Below are 17,029 nucleotides of genomic sequence, written 5' to 3' on the forward strand. Positions count from 1 at the left end.
GTGGAGCTGCTCAGCGCACTTTAAGGTGTATACAAATCAGTATAAAATGCAACTCAAGCATTTGTTCTTGGTTTTGAAAGTTTCACTGTCTTGCTACATGATTATACATGTCATTTGGCCCAAATGAATTTAAAGCAAATTGCATTGTGTCAGGACAAGGCTGGTAATGATGGCTGTTCTCCTGGGCTGAAAAACACAAAAAAAAAATCTCTGATTCCATGAACAAACACACTGAATGAGACAGGAGAATACTGCAAGTGAAAACCATGGACCCTTCATATTGTCTAGTAGAGCATTTACATTTAAAAGAAGGCATAGTTCCAAATTTCATGTGATTTTTCCCCATTGTCAGCCTAAACAACCTTGCCCCAGTTAGTAGGTACTACTTACATTTGCTCTCACTCAGTTATTCTATGTCTTTTACTTGGGAGTAAATTTTTTTAAAATGTTAGATTCATATCTTAAATGCTTTAGAAGCCTGGAATGAGGATTATTAGTCTGGCCTTCCCAAAAAAGTGCATTGGACTCTGAATTTTTCCAGGGAAAACTGTGACAGACTATCCAAGTCCACCATCTTTTCCTGTGGCCATTTGAGAGGGATCTATGTTCCTGGGTGGACAATTGTCAAATCTCTTCTGTAAGACTTTAAATTATGTAGATTCCACAGACTCTCTAGGCATCACAGTATTCCTAACCTTAAAAAATTACATCCTTAGACTCTTTGTTATACCCAAGCTCAATTTTATCAAAACTGCCTTCATGTGCAACATCCAATTGTTAAAAAATAATAAAGCCAAACCAGAAAGTAAAAAAACTTCCTTCACAACCTCATCTTTACTTGTCTCTTCTGCCATGGTCACAGGCTCTATCAAGGAGATACTAGCATCTGAGCCATATGCAGATAATTTTTATCCCATTTTGACTGACAGAGATGGTAGTCTTGCTTATTTTTTTTTTTCATGGGTTTCAGGTTAAAATCTTGAAATCCATCTTTCTATTTATATCAAATATCCTTTATGAAGCAATTATTCATATATTAAGGCCAGCAATACTTACAATGGTGGATTTTGTTGTTTTGTTGGTTTTTTTGTCCTTCAGATCCACTAATCATGGATGTAATGCCCCTTTTTTCTTCCTTATTTATGGAATTGGTCCTCAGAAGTAGGCAGGTGTACAACACTGCAGAAGTCTTGTCTGTGCATCAGAGTGATGTTCAGAACAGAGCATTTTAAACAGATGATACTGTAATACATCACTCAGTGGTTTAGATATGGCTACAGATGGTGAAAATGAAACAATTCACATTAACTATATAATCATAATGCTATACATTTGTTAAAAGTAAGTTTATGAAGAATTAAATCATTACAACACATTTCTAGTTAAACGTATAGTCTTTTAAAGTTTTCTTCTGTAGTATGCGTTTTCCTGATAATAACTTTGTTTTTAAACTGTCAAGATGCAGAAGTATGTAAATTTATAATTTTTTTTTTTCTATTTGCAGCAAGTTTCACTGGCAGACCACAGGTATGAGACATATTTACATACTTGCATAGGCACTGTAAACAAAGTAAAGCAAGTGAAAAGTTCTGTTAGAGCAAAGGGGCTGGGGAGGTTTTTGTCTACATTTTTCTCTAGGTATCTATTTGGGAGCTAGACTGATACAACAGGAAGGCCAGAATCCAGGATATCATAGGTAGTAGAAAATTTCTGTCAGGCACTGCCACAGGTATGATGGTTCTGCAGATCTGTGTTGCTATCCAGATGGAACCAGCTTGCATTTATTTGAGCCAATTAGTTTTAAGCCATCATCAGCTTGCAAGATCAAAGCTGGTTCTTGCAAAGATGTCCATATGTCCTTGTGCCCTGGTGCCCACAGCTCCACTTTCAGGAGCTACGGACACCAGTGCACAAGGATCAGGAGCCACACAGCTAACACCTTAGGCATTACATTAACCTGCACTGAATAGGCAACCACTTCAACAAGGACTTTAAACACTGCAGTATTGTCAACTTAGATTTCTTTTAAATATTTGCCTCAGTTATCTGCTGAGTCTCAGGCCAATACATGTAAATTTTTTTAAATAGAGGGGTTTTGTAAGATGATGTCTCAGTCCTGAACCCAGAGCAGGCAGAAGTTTCTGTGTGTGCTCACACGTGGTACTGATGTTGTTTCTCATGCCTGACAGGCCATGTGAGGTGTTCCTTGGGCTGTCAGCCAGTGCTCCCAGGCGTGCAGTACAGCCCCGCTCCGCATCTGCCGGCCGCGCCTTCCGCCTCATCACCAACCTGCACAGGACCCGGGACACGCCGTGCGCTCCGACCGCGTGTTCTGCTTGAAACAGTACAACACTGAGTACCCAAAGACGAGGATGTTGTTTTTATAGTATTTTATTTTTCCTCCTTCCCTTTCTATGCAACTGTAAATTAACGCGCAGTGGAATATTTGTCACTGATTTGTATAAATATACAGCCAGGGGAAAAGGGGCAGGGGCCTTTATATACGTTCTTTTTGATAATCGTAAAGAGAACTGCATAAGGAGTTTGGAGCAAAATGTTACATTTATACATTCCTTTCAGCTCTTTGCTTTTGCATTGTAAAATACCCTTAGTTATATTCTCACACATGTAATATTCTGTACTGATTATTTGTATGCTAACCATCTGACCACACAAATTTCAGAATATCCTTGCATTGTTTTCAGCATTGGCATATGAAGTTTCCATAATCTGCATTATTGTTACTGGTTAACAACAGTTGTCATTAGATGCAAGATACAGTATTTTAATTCAATTAAACAACGTAAACACTCATTTCAAGTCATAATTAGCATCCTCATATACCTAAATGGTATTTTTAACTTCCTTTTTGTTATTTCCAGACAACACTCCATTTGGAGGATTATTTTTTTAAGCTTTATTTTGAATCGGGAGATAACTAAAAAGAGGACTTAGATGATAGCTTAAGTTGGTTTTAGTAAGAGCTAAGTTAGTATAATCCTTCCCAACTTTGTTCAGAGACAAAGCTTTGCTGTTCCCTGCTGGGCCAAACTTGTTTCAAGGTTTGGAATTTACAGTCTATGAAGTGAAGCTCATTTCTGTGAGATCCCTTTCTTTTGTCTGCCTCTTGGAAATTAAGAGACAATTAGAAAGCCCTTTCCAATACTATTAGCAACAGAACTTTCTCCAGAACTGCAGTGCACGTATTATCATTTGGCATTGTAATCTTGCAGATCATCCTTATCTTTAAAATAATTTATTTATTTTATTGCTTTTGATAAGGATAATTATGAGAAAGTATGTCACTGATCGTCTGATCTTTAGTTTAAAGATTATCATAAGAGATTTTAATGCCTTCACAGAGTTTACAATGCTGCATGGACACTTGCTTTAATTCTAGGACATACCTTTAATTGGTAAAATTGCATGCAATATCTTTCATGTATAGTAAAGAGAAAGAAAGCTGTGTTATTCTGAATTATTATTGAAGGAAAAAACCCTTATCTTAAAATGGTATTGAAAGAGGTGTAAAATTCTCTACTGCTACTAAAAAAATGCTAGGGAACATAAAAAGAGCAGGTCAGGAATTTCTAGTGGCTTTGTGAAGTTTTGCCAGCCAGACTGTCCTGCACCCACGGTATTTACTCCTGAACGGCTGCTGCTCAAGGAGTGATTCAGGCACAGTGTTGACCACCTTCTACTGTTGGCGCCAGTGTCAGTTCTTTCTGAACCCTTTGGCAAGTTATTTAACCACTCTGCCTCTGTTTTCCCATCTGTAAAATGGCGATGATAGTGCTTACCTCTCAAAGGTGATGTAGGACTTGGCATTTCTACAGAGTTTTTCAGATGCTAACCAAGTATTAGTCTTGAGCAAGTGGAGCAAAGCTATCAAGGTGAGAAGAGAAGATGCTGCCTCCTGTTAAAATGTAAGCCCACATTTTACAGAAGAGGAAAACCATTACCACCTTTCTACCTCAGACCTATCTTCATAAGTAGTATTGGAAATAGCTTTACATTCTGTTCTCTGCAAAGTACTTGGCTTTTATCAAGCTACATAATTCTCTAGGCAAAGAATCTTTAAAAATACTCCCAAAATTAAGTACAAAAAGAAATCACTAGTGAATTTGTTGAATTTTATTTTTGTTCTGAATATGAGGTTATGTATAAAGTTGTTTTTCTGCTTGTGTTTGTATGCATCCTTTGTCCTCTGCTGCCAAGTAAATGCTGCTTCAAACACTACATTGTAACATTCTTCCTCTGAGACAATAATAAATAAAAGGAATATATTGCAGTAACATGAGAAAAAGTATGGAGTTCTTCCAAATTTTGTGGGCTTCAATGATGGCACATCTCATTGCTAAATGCTGAAAATTTCATTCTGAAGATTAACATGAGCAAGCTATTTCTGTGTCCTAGCTTTTTCTCTGTGTGTTTTGAGTTTATATAAATGAGATTAAGCAGTAGTTTTTTTTTTCCTTCATAAATCTTGCATATTTTCTCTAGTTTTCCATCTTGAGTGATTTTAGTCTGTAATCTTTCTCAGCTTCATGAGATAGTAAATCTGATAGCTGAGAAGCAGACTGCTTTTTTTTTTTTTTTTAATTTTAAATCTTCTGTATATATATTACAGAACAGCAATAATGCATGAAGCCCTGTCAAATAGGAGAACTGTATATTAGTCTTGAGGTTTTTTGGTGGCTTTCAGTCAACATGCTCAGCTGATTCACAGCATTAGGTATTCAGTCAGAAAGTATATTTTCTACCTTGTGTTGGTTTCAGGTATTTGCACTCATGCAAGTTGTATTAATGACTGTGCTTGAATTGCTACACTTAAAGGAGAAAAAAGTCCAAAGCCCTAACAATTCTGTTGCCTTATCATAACAGTTGGCACTGGTTTCATGTTTAGTTGTTGGGTTTTGTTTGGATTTTTTTTAAACTCTAACAAATGTCAAATATTAGTGTCAATGTGGTGACCTTTTCCCTCAGTTTGTGAAAGGATGGTTAACAAGTAAGTTGTAGGGAAATATCATTTAAGTCATTCAGCAGTTAGCAAGGAATTTAACTACAAAAATAATAATAGATCAAGTCAAATTAAGTTCTGCATTTAGAACAATAAATGTGTCTTAAGATGAAGAGACTACTAAAGTGCATATTAAACCAGACAACCTGTCATTTAAAAAAAAGTAAACATTTTACTTATATGTTTGTGGAGTAGGAGGCAGCAGAAGAGAGACAAATGGATCAGTACCAGGGCCTGACTTTGGGGATAATTTATGAAAGTGCTCCTATCTACAAGTTGCACCCTCTGTACCTCGATTGCCGAGGTAGCAGGTGCCAGAGGTCTGTGATGCTGCCACCTGTAAGGAAGGTACTCAGCTTAAAAAGTCTTCCTTCAGTGCTGTGCCACAAAGGTCCTGGCCCTTGGCATGTAGAACAGAATGACACTTATTTCTCACCAGCCACAGGGATTTTCTCAAGGGTGCTGGGGACAGTGTATGGCCACCTCTGGTCCTCCATGCCCAATGCAATGGTGAGCACTCCCTCTCTTCTCCACCCAGCCTTCAGCTTTAAGCACTAACCAGCTTCTTGTGCTGTTATTTTGTCAGGCCCAATAAAGCCAACCTGATACTTTTCATGAGAAGGATTATGTCTGAATCCAAAATACACATCTATGCAAACATCAGGAGGGACACCCTCCTGCACAGCCCAGAATGGATGGTATTGGTTGATAGCATATCAGTTTAAATTCTCATTAAAAAACACCCTTAAGCTGTATTATTAACATGTCAGTTCATTTTCTCGGAGAAGATGTAAGATTGATGCACCCAAATAGAATGAGAGGGTAGAAGTCCTTCTGCTATTGGGGCTTCATCTTAAGGGGAAGGAACTTTCACAGTGAAACAATCATCTTTGTATGGGTGGTATTATTTCTTTTTAGACCAAGAGAAGGCTCTTCACATGTTAAAAACCAAGATAGATTATGAGACACCAGCCCTGCTAGGTCAGAAATACTGGACACAGACCATCAGCATGCACATAACAATTTGTGGCACCCCCTCGTTGGGGGTTCTGTCCTCTCTTCTGTTATTGCTACAGTTGGGAAAAAAACAACAACACAACCAACCAAGAACTAATCTCAAATAGCCCATCAAATGACAAAATCTAAAAACCAAACAAACCTTAGTTTAGCCAAATTAAAACTGTATTATTGTAATAGGCAAGTTTTGGATGTATGCAGTATACTAAAATATTCTTTTAAGCATTTCCTGTACAAATTACCCCTTGGGAAAGAATTTATTCATTAGATATATATTTTTTTGTTCTCTAGTTTAATGGAGTTTCCCTAAGAAAATCCTTTGTGAAGGCTTTTTTTTTTTTTTTTTTGGAGCACTGCAAAACTGTAAAATGAATCCTGTCTCCTGTCACACAGAAATGAAGATGTCATGCCATATGGCTGAGAATTCTGTTCCCACAACAACAGCAATAAAATCCGCCTTACAAATCCTGGCAAGGTGTAAATTAATAACAGTGGGGTATGAATAAAAACCAAACCCCTTTTAGGAGGGGAAAGAATATTTGAGCAGGAAGAGATCTCTTGCATCTTAGAAGCAAAAAAGCTGTCAGTAGTCATCAGCTACTTTGTTCCTCAGTGTTCTTGAGGCTGGAAAAGATGAAATCATTCTTGGCTCACATAGCTTTGGGAATGTTATCTTCTGTCTTTAGTACCATTTTCATGATGTGCCAGCAAAAATTTCAGTCCTTACAACTTAAATTTATACATAAGAAAGAAAAGCTGCATGTGAGAGCAGCAGCCACCTTTAGGAGGGGTAGGTAGTGTTTTCATCAGCTGCTTTTCTAAACACCTCTGAGACACCAGGAGTGGGCTGGCTCAGCACATTTTCCCAAGTGTCTCAGCAGTGCAGCAACTTGTGCAGCCAACACAAAGATATCAAAACCTGCTTATTGAATGTGAGAATCCAGGAGAGCTGCACAGAATTACTAGCTGTGCTAGTCTTGAGTATATTGGACAGGAGAAGAAAATGAAAAAACTTCACACATCACTCAAGCGTCTATGCTTTGCTATCTGTCCTCTCTCATGTAATCTCTGAATCTCTGTTCATGCTTTTGTTAGTCACTTTCTTTATGCAGTCAGATAAACACTGAAAATGTCTGGTTTTCTGACTGAGGTGGGTTGACCCTGACTGGATGCCTGGTGCCCACCAAATCCTCTCTATCCCTTCCTCAGCTGGACCTGGGAGAGAAAATATAAGGAAATCTGATGAGCTGAGAAAAGGACAGGACCTAACACACAAATGAAGTTGTATACATTAATAAATAAGCAATCAGGCAGAAGATACAATAGTAACTGCCGCTGACAATCCACATCACTGATTTAAATGCAAACAGGAGTAAAGAATGCTAAGGCTTACCTAGAGCCTCATTCTCAAAGATCAAAGTGACATTTACCTTCTCCCAGTCCTCAGGATCTTCCTCTGTTTCCCATGGCCTTCCAAAGGTAATTAAAAGGAGTCTTGCAATGATATCAGTCACTTTTCACAGTGCTCCTGGGTGTGTCCAAACATCCCATGGGCAGTTTTTTCAGTACATCCAGTTTGCTTAAGTGTTCCCTAACCTGATTCTTCTCCACCAAGGAAGAGGACATCTCCCTTGTTCCAGATTTCTGGCCAGTCTTGCTACTAAAGACTGAGATAAAAATGGGATTCAGTACCTCAGCCATTCCTGTGCCCTTTGACACCAGAACCTCTTCACCAGTGGGCTCATGTTTTTCCCAGCCTGCTTTTTTCTGCTGCTGTCAATGCCATTCTTTGTGCCTTTTGTATCCCGTATCAGGCCTTGGCTTTCCTAAACCTATCCCTGCAGAACTGGGCAGTAAGTCTGTGCTCTTCTTTATCCCCAAACAGGCTGAAGCCTGCTCTCCTGAGACCTGGGATGCAATCCTGCTTTTTGCTTTAATCCCATTGAAATCCTGAGCACTGTTACCTCATGGTCACTGTAGCTAAAGCAACCCTTAACCTTCACATCCCTTGCCCATTCTTCCTTTGTGAATAGGAGGTCTAGCAAGATCTCTTCTCTCACCAGATTCTCAGTCATTTACCTGAAAAAATTGTCACCAATCCACTCTAAGAAATATTCCCTCAACAGTTAGTGTAATTCTGTTATGATGTCCCAAAAAAATCTTTTGCCAGAGAATTGCAATATGTGACTAGAGGACCTTTTAAACACAGATGCTTTGGTTGATTTTGTTTAGTACCTCTGAAAGTATTTTGGTGAGCAGTTGTGAGAAGTCTAATGAATGGCAGCAATACCCAGACAAGTGAAAACACCCAGCTGTACTTCTGTCTCTCCAGTGCCAGCATCCTCTGTGGAATGGAAAGTGTAGCTCTGACCTACTTGCTTTCAACAGACTATAATTACAGCACTTATCAATTTTCTATGAAATACAGACGTGAACAAATAGAAAACCCAAGTGGCTGAAACATGAGCAGAATAACAATGTTATTTCATCCCCTACATCCCAGTTCCTGCAAAGATGATGCTTGCAGGCTAAAAACTAGAACCAGTGAAATGACAGCAAACTATCAGAATAACAGTTGAGTTTAATATGAAATATGAGCCAGAGTTTATACACAAAGAAAGATATACCACAGTATTTGTCAGTCTGCTGCCTAGACTTGGAATTTCTCCTTCCCTAAAATGTCTGTTTGCTTGCTGTGACAGGAAAATTAGTGATAGCTGTAGCAGTAGAGAATTATTTTGACTTTCAAACTCATCTGATTTCTGAAATGTACAATCTGCATACTCGTTTGGTGGCAAGGGGCTGAACTGTGCGCCCAAAGCTGGAGTCAGCACCCCAGCCCTGGTGTCCCCAGATAAAGGGGAATAGTCACTTCTTTTGATCTGCAGATTAGTTTTATTGGGATGCCCTCCCTTTGCTGCCAGAGTACTCTGCCTTGGGACAACACACGACCATCCATGGAGAAGGCAGTAGGTGATAGATGAGGCCGCAGACTTCCTGGTTTACTCACTTAACTCAGAGCTTGGTAGCATTTGGCAAAGAAATTCTTCTGATAGCTATTCACATTCTTGTTACTGCAGGCAGTTTGGTTCTCTTTTCCTGCAAATCGCAGTACAGGTAATGCTGTTTAGAAAAATGGGATTAGGAGATAAATATTTCCTAACATGCCACTTTCTTTTAGTTGCTCTTGCAGAAGAATGCCTTGCTTTCCCAGGCATTGACTATTATGTGGGTTTGATTGACTTCTTTCCTTCACATGTCCAGAGACAGTCAACCTTAGAGCATTAAAAAGCCAAAAAAACAAACCACACCTAGTGTTTTAATTAAAAATTATATAAGCTTGTCAATGTTGTTGCTCACTTTATTATTTATGACATCTCCTGTACCTTAGAAATTACTACTGAGTGGACAAAACCAGTAGACTTTCCATTTCTCTGCCCATAACAAGGCTCCCACTGAGAGCTTCTTGAAAAGTTTGACTTAAAATAACAACTTGATGAGCAGGAAAAAACATCACTGTACATAAAGAATCTTAAACCTGTCAGCCTTGTCTGCAGTCACTGCATTTATTTATTAGTTTTTAACCCAGTTTCAAATGAAAGAGAAGTTTACGGCACATCTGTTTCCACAGAGATTGGATAAAATATGGCAGTTTAGTTAATGATAGTATTTTCTCTTAATCTGTTTTTGCTTTGATAGCTGATATAAATAGGTGCTTAAGAAAAAGAGGGTTTTTTTCTCTAGTCTCTAGTAGTCATATTATGCCTCTCTCAAACAAAATGTACCTAGCAAGAAGATTATATTATGTGATTAAAACCAAGATATTCTACACCTATCTACCTTCCTTCCTAGACTGGCAGAAATGACAAGACAAAAATCAAAAATATTAATACTATAATGAAGCAGATGTAAAAAGATCAGTCCTAAGGACTGCCCTTCAAACAGGAAGTGCCTCAAGTAGCAACACGGAAGATAACATGGCATTATTTCAGTTATATATATATATATACACAAATATAGTATATTATACTTTTTTTATATGCACACACTGGAGACAGTGTATAAAAGGACACTATTATACCAGTGAAAGTTTAATGAACATTTATGAAAAATAAAATAAAACACAACATAAAAGAAATCACAGCTGGCTCCCACACCATCTGCCTTGGCATCTCCCTGGGGCTCACTTCTCCCCGTCAAGGGCACTCTCCCCTCTCAGGAGAAGCACTACTGGCTCCTGGAGGCTCCCACCCCATCAGGCACTCATTGTCCTCCCCACCAAGGAGCAAGGTAAGAATGGGGATATCCCAGTTTAGGCTCCCCATCCCCAACCTGGGGCCACTTAATATTCTAGTTCAGCAACACTCAAAAGGGAAAGCTGTGTTTATCTGGTGGGTATTAGCAGCATAATGGTGGTAATTAAGTAATAATCACCTTAAAAATGTGCTCTTATCTTAGAACTCAAGAAAGAACGAACAGAGACTGAAAGCTGGGGCTATTATCTCCTGCTTTAGCTCCAGGGAAGCAAGCACCGAATAAGCATTCATATCAAAGTCAGTAAATAATTTGGCCAATTACCTATTCCCACATCACCACTGAAGTTTCGATTGAAGATTGCAAACATTTATGTTTAGCCTTCAGCTTAGTATTTAGAGTGCCATATAGGAACTGAATCTGCATTAAAAATTTATCCCTGAGTTACTGCAACATAAATACAAAAAAGTCAATACAATCAGTACTTATGTCTCTGTGAGCACAGACTTGTAAAAAACATTTCTGTGTTACCACAAACCATACATACAAGCACAGGGTCTATCATGGAATTAATTGCCCCTTCAGTTCCCCAAACACCTTGATTTTGCAGGGTGAAGGCAAATTTAATATACATGTTAGTATTGCTGATAAAGTACTCATTTTAGAATTACAGCAAGAAGTTTCAATATGCACTGAAATACTGAATTTTTCTAGATGTTTCCTTACTGCTATCCTTCTCCCTCAAGAAGCTCTAAGAAATGTTTTGGGAGTAGATGGGCAGCTCCTTCCACTTCATCTCTTCTGCAGTGCACAAAGGGCACAACACATTCACTCTGCGCCAGTCCAAATGTGTGCCCTGGAATGATTCCCCCTCCTTTCCTCTGGTATTTCACCAGCACTATATTATATTGCACATACCTTTAGTCAGCCAAGGAATAGATTTGCCAACCCACTGTCTCCCTGTGACATTTGCAATAGGCTTAAACAGATTTAAAGCAATATATCTGCAGAGGTGTCAGCCAAAGCCAAATTTCAAGAAACTAGATTGCCAGTGAGTAGTTAAATACATTCTAGGCCAGAAATTTGACTTTGTTGTCAACAGACAAGGAAAAAAATAGGATCTCCAAGAAAAAAATTAAAAATCAAGTTGAATTTAAGGTAAACCAATGGCACTAATATGGCATTAGAGGGACATTAGACTTCTCAGACATGTTCTTTCTGCAAGGACTCTAAAAACAAACCTACATTCTAGCTGTGGGTCCTGGCTACTTAGGCACTAAGAACTTGCCATCTGTGGCTGCAGGTTTCCATAAGGGTAGTGGACTTCCTAATGGTAAATTTATTAGGTATTGGATTTCTTAACTTAAACCCTTTGTATGGAAAGAATATAAAAAAAAACCAAAACAAAACAAAAAAAAACCAAAAAAAAAAACAAAAAAAAACCCAAAAAAACCCCAACCAAACATACAAAAAGCCCACACCAAGAGCTATACTGACAAGATTAAATAATCAGCAATGCAGGGCCCAGACTCTAAAACTGTGATTCTCAAACATTCTACCTTTGCCAGAAGGCAGGCAACATCTAGAATTTAGGGTTCATATCACAGTATAGACATGTTTGTGGCAGAGAATAAAAGGCTGAACCCAAGAAAAGCCTAAAGAATGTAATACTAATCCTGCTTGTGGTGTGCTTTAGCCCTCAGCTTTTTACACACTTTGTCCTATCTTTTGTAAAAGCCCTGTGGGTGTTTATACCTGTTAACAATCCCCTTCTCATTGGTAGTGCATTCATACTCCTAGTGCTCTCTCCAAAACTGGTGGCACTTAAAAGATTTCCTTAAGGAATTAATCTCAGAAGCATTATATTTCCATTTTTTTTCTTATGCTGCAACTACAGATGGATGTTTGACAGTAATTATGACCTCTATCTTTCAGAGAGATTTTTATTCTTATCACAATGACAATGGACCCTGCTGTCCAGGGTTAACAATCATGTCAAAGCATTTACAGGATATTTCATGGGTAGGCACTTAATCATACAGAGAGCAATGAGGTAAAGGCTTAAAAAAGCAACTTAAAGAAATAAATAATAATAATTTAAGACCTTGATAAATTTAGCAAAATTTTCTAGTAGCTATTTGCCTACCGCCCATTTTCATTAACTCCCTTATGCCATTAAAATATAGAAATATATACTACATTTAAATGACAAAACAATCATCATTCTAAACATCAGCAACCATCAGGCATTCTTTTCTAACAGAAACAACTTCTGGGAGAAGTCACTTCATTCAAAAAACAAAACCTAAACCAAATGCATAATATGAAGAGTTCTGACATTCCATAGGAAAAAAATTAATCGCACTTCAGTCAAGAGTCTACTACTATCCACTAAACAATCACTTCTTGTCTGCATTGATTTAAAGATCTCTTTACTAGTCCTTTTATAAGTTAACTGTTCCCTAGTTTGTGTGTCTCACATATATAAACTGACTCAGATGTTCAGGTTGCCATCCATGGTGGCTTTTCTAACTGCGTAATACCAAGGAACACCAAGGGGAGGGGTTGTCTCCGGATCTCAACCGGTCCATGAGTCTGTGAAAGTGTCTTAAGATTAAAAGCCTTTCTATTTATATTGGAAGACTATGCTAGAAATAAATATTTGTACACAGTTAAAAAGTAGCAAAGTATGAAATAAATCACATTGGTGAATGAAGTGCTTCCTTGAAAGGCGCAGGAAGCACTTTCTGAAGCTATTTAAATTACTGCATGAGCTAAGAAATCTCCTTCACCTTACATTCCTGACTTCATAGAGGAGGAAACAACAGCTTTTCAGCTCTTGTCTTTCTTTCTCTTTACTCATGGAAAGTGTTTTTGCCTTCCTGTTCACTAGAGCAGATCCTGAACATCAGTGTATGTTGGGAAGGAGGCAATATCCAAGAGTGCCAGTTGCCAAAGTTACAAAATTGCTGGCATAATTTTCATATACCCATTTGTATTTGGCATGGAGATCTTAATTCAGATTTATTTTTCCTTTGTACTCAAGAGCTGCACAGCCACTCAGCTGATGGCTCACTGTGTCACATGCACCTATTTCACCACTAGTGACAGTGAGTCACACTCTTCCAGCCACCTCTCCCTCAGCAATTCCAGGTGCCGCCAGAGCTCCTGGACACAGTCGCTCCTCTGGAAATGATTCAGGGCTACATAAGAGGGATTCCATTCCAGTAAAAAAAAAAAAAAAACAAACAAACAAAAAAAACCCCACCCAAAACGCTTTCAGTTTTTGAGAAAGTCTCTATAAGCAAGATGATGAAAGTATAAAATCTGAATAAAAGCCTCAATTCCTACTCTATAGCTCTACAGTGTCAGTTTTGTGTTTCAGTACCAAATTGATAGGCATACACTGCACTAATGTAGAATGAAACTAGGATTACTTTTCAGTCAAGCAGTTTCTCTTCCAGGAAGCCAGATCACTGCCATATGGACACTCACTCCTAGGAGAGAGAGAGGCATCTCAAGGCAGTATCACACCAAAGCCTGGGAAGTCAGCAGCCTTGTGCAATGCCCAGCTCAGCTGGGTAAAACTAAGTAGTTTGAGGGTCTCACTAAGTAGTTTGAGGGTCTCCTTCTCACCCGGGCCCCATAGAATCAGACAAATCTTCAGCATAAAGTCTTCCTTTGCAAAGGCTCAGCTGGGCCCTGTCTTAGCACTCTGCCTCAAGCTTACGACCAAGATGCAGCTCACAATGAATTCTATTGAAACTGCTAGGGGGAAATAACAGCACTGTGCACACAGAGCTGTTGCTTTCCAAAGGTATTATAAATTGAATTATTCCATTTGAAGTCACAAGCACACCTTCAGTTCCTCCTTCTCTTTTCCCTGGCTGCCCAAAAACAAGCCAAACACCTGAAGACCACTCAGTAAAAAACTGTGAGAAAATGTTCTTCAGATTGCACTTCTGCTCTGCTCTTGGGAAAATTAATATCAGGTTAAGCCTCAGGCATTGCCAGATTTGCCAGTGAGCTGCAGCTCTTTTAAATAAAGATAACAAAACCACAAAAGGGTCCACTGAAAATGCTACTCCCCAGGCACTTCAGTGCAACCAGAGCTGTCACTGAAGTACCTGCACTGCAAATATCCACATTCAAAATTGAAAGGAACCAAAACCTAGCACTCTTTGACTATCATGGGAGTTTTAAGAGGGCTCAGGTCTGATTGCTCCAGTACTGTAAATCAGAGACAGCCTCTTGGTTTCACACCATTAAAAGTTCACAATTATGAGTGCTCAGTGTGGCTTTGGTTTCAAGAACATCGGACTCAGAGGAATAGTTCATACCACTTCTTTATTTCAAGCCAGAGGGGTTTTGATTTGGGTCTGTTTGGATGTTTTTGAGAAAAATACAATATTCCTAAATCACTGGATTTGTTATCAAATCCCAACTCCTACCTATAAATCTAACATGATTTGATCTAAGTACAGTCTACTTATTCTATCTCTATTGCTAGTAAAGCCTAAAAGGAACCAGTTTTTGCCCTGCAGCAGCAGAAAATCTCTGGATCCCCCAACAGTTTATCATCTACTTTTGCAACTTCATTCTGTAAGAGATCAGACAGCTACCAAACCCAGAGCCCTCTTGTACATTATTGAGCCTTGCAAATCATTAGTGCTGGCATCTAAAACTATGAAGAACCAACAGCCATAGTGACAAACATGAATTTACTGCAGTCAGAGAAGATTATTTTCAGCTTTGACTTTAAATAGGGGCCATAGCAGCAGGCAGTACTTACCTTCTCTCTCTAGAGGTGAAGGGGACGCAACTTGTGCTGCAGGGACACAACTTCTCCAGCCACTGAATCCCTCTTGATCCCATTCCAGACTTTGCTGCTCCACTCTCTCCTCCCCAGACCTTCAGACTCCATCACTACCACCCTCCCCATCCCACAGCACAGCAGAGGCCTATCTTGCAACCATCATCAACCTCCCACCCCTAGAGGGGATGCTTATGTAGGAACCAGAGCAAAGAAAGAGCAAAATGAGCCAGTGAAGCCTAATTGCTGCTCCACCAGGCACAGCTGGAAAATAGCTGAGCCATCCCAGCTGGGCTCAGGTCAGCTGCCATCACTCTGGGCTTGTTTGAACCTCAACAGCTCTTGTCTGCTTGAAGGGGAAGGGTACTCACTGTAGCTTCCAGGGAGAAGGGTGTTCCTTCTCTTATTAATATTGATTCTGTTCATTTTCTTTTCTCACTGGTGTTCCCAGAACATTGTTCTATTCCAACCCATGACCTTTACCTTGTGTGCTTCCAACTGGAACAAGCAGTGGGCCTGGTTTTAGTGGGGGTACTGAACTGGAGAATACAATTCCTAAACCAAGTCAACTGTGTGTTCCTGGAACAACTTCTTTGTTTTCTGAGGGAAGGGAGAGCTTGTGGCTGAGCTGCAGAGTAAAGCTGAATCCCTGCAGTGACGGAGGCAGAGATGTAAAGTCAGCTCAGTTATAATGTCTGGCAAAGAACATCTTGGTTCAAAATTAGTTGGTTCCTATTAGAGCACACCTCAGAGAAGGCAAAGATTCTGCCTTTCTCAGCAAATGTCAGATGATTTTTCCACCATGCTGGCCCTGCAGTGCCCCTGAGTTGTGTGCCAAGGTTCCCAACCAGCAATGCTCACTGTAACACTGCTTCAGCTGCTCAAAGCCGATCCTTTATTTTGAGAAGTTTGGTGCTGGATTTGATTATCTTTTATTTTATCTCTGATTGTTATTCTCCTGTGGCTTGCTTAAGCATGCTCCTGAGGTTAAAAGACAGCACTGAAGATAAATACCTTAATGGATTATAATTTTAATTTGGCAAGTCTAAATTCCACTGATCTAGATTCATTGAATATAGCCTAATCAAATAAAACTTGTTACCTGGGACGTACAAATTACACAGGTATAGCATAAAGATACCATTTCATTTTTCACTTGAAGGCTATAAATGTAAATTGCATATTTCTGTTGGCAAAGAGACAAATAAAAATTACAGAGTTAATCTGAAAAATTCCAAGAAAACGTGTCACCCTTATCATCATGTAAACTACATCTGACATACATTGCAGAAAAATATTTGCATTATAATATTTTCACATCCCAGGGGCTTTTTAATTTTTCTTCACTCCTCCTTGGGTGGAGACTAGCAAAGTCTCAGATGTTAAAAATGCTACAGAAATGTTCTGAACAGGGAAAGGCTGATCCAATGAGCTATTCTAAAGCCAGAATACAGTGCAGGTTTAATATTTTCAAAAGCTCTGGGATTAATTGTTTTGCTGAGTTTGTTTCATGCTTTGCAGGAGGTCAGGAGTCAGAAGTATATGCAAGGAACCAGATGAGGCCCAGCAGACTCCATTGGTAAGAGAACTCGAAGCACACTCTTCTGGTCACTCCAGAGCTGGAAGTACGTACTAGAGCTTGGGAAATAAACAATCCTGTCTTTTCCAGAGCAGTAGATCCTTCTATTAGGTATAACAAGATGTTCCAACTAGGTGCCCTGCAGGATTAGTGGATGGCAATGCACTTTGTGGTTTTTTTTCAAAAGCAATAAAGTTTAAAAAGGAGTACCACTCGTGCTCCACTGTCTAAGTAAAGGCTTCTAATTTTCCATGAATTATTTTCTCCTTAGCTTAAAAAACCTCCCCAGTTTAAAATTTAGGGCTGGAATTATTGTTCAGCATTAATGAGATGATCTGGTAGGACA

At 39.1% G+C, this 17,029-nt stretch overlaps 1 protein-coding gene across 10 annotated transcripts in view; it reads left to right on the forward strand.

The window, feature by feature from the left end:
• The window catches only part of UTRN (utrophin), a 523,567-nt gene that overhangs the window by 336,352 nt on the left and 170,186 nt on the right, over positions 1–17,029 (forward strand). For 9 of the 10 annotated variants that reach the window (XM_030268143.4, XM_072927038.1, XM_072927042.1 and 6 more), the window contains 2 exons: positions 1,505–1,527; positions 2,190–4,295. The exons of the other annotated variant lie outside the window; for it this stretch is intronic. In XM_030268143.4, coding sequence (XP_030124003.4) covers positions 1,505–1,527; positions 2,190–2,198 — 32 coding nt within the window. In that variant the 3' untranslated portion in view covers positions 2,199–4,295. Of the gene's footprint in view, positions 1–1,504; positions 1,528–2,189; positions 4,296–17,029 lie in introns of those variants that run through there. 10 annotated transcript variants of the gene reach the window in all.

The sequence above is a fragment of the Taeniopygia guttata genome, chromosome 3, assembly GCF_048771995.1.
Source record: "Taeniopygia guttata chromosome 3, bTaeGut7.mat, whole genome shotgun sequence".
In the NCBI taxonomy this organism is placed as follows: Eukaryota; Metazoa; Chordata; class Aves; order Passeriformes; family Estrildidae; genus Taeniopygia; species Taeniopygia guttata.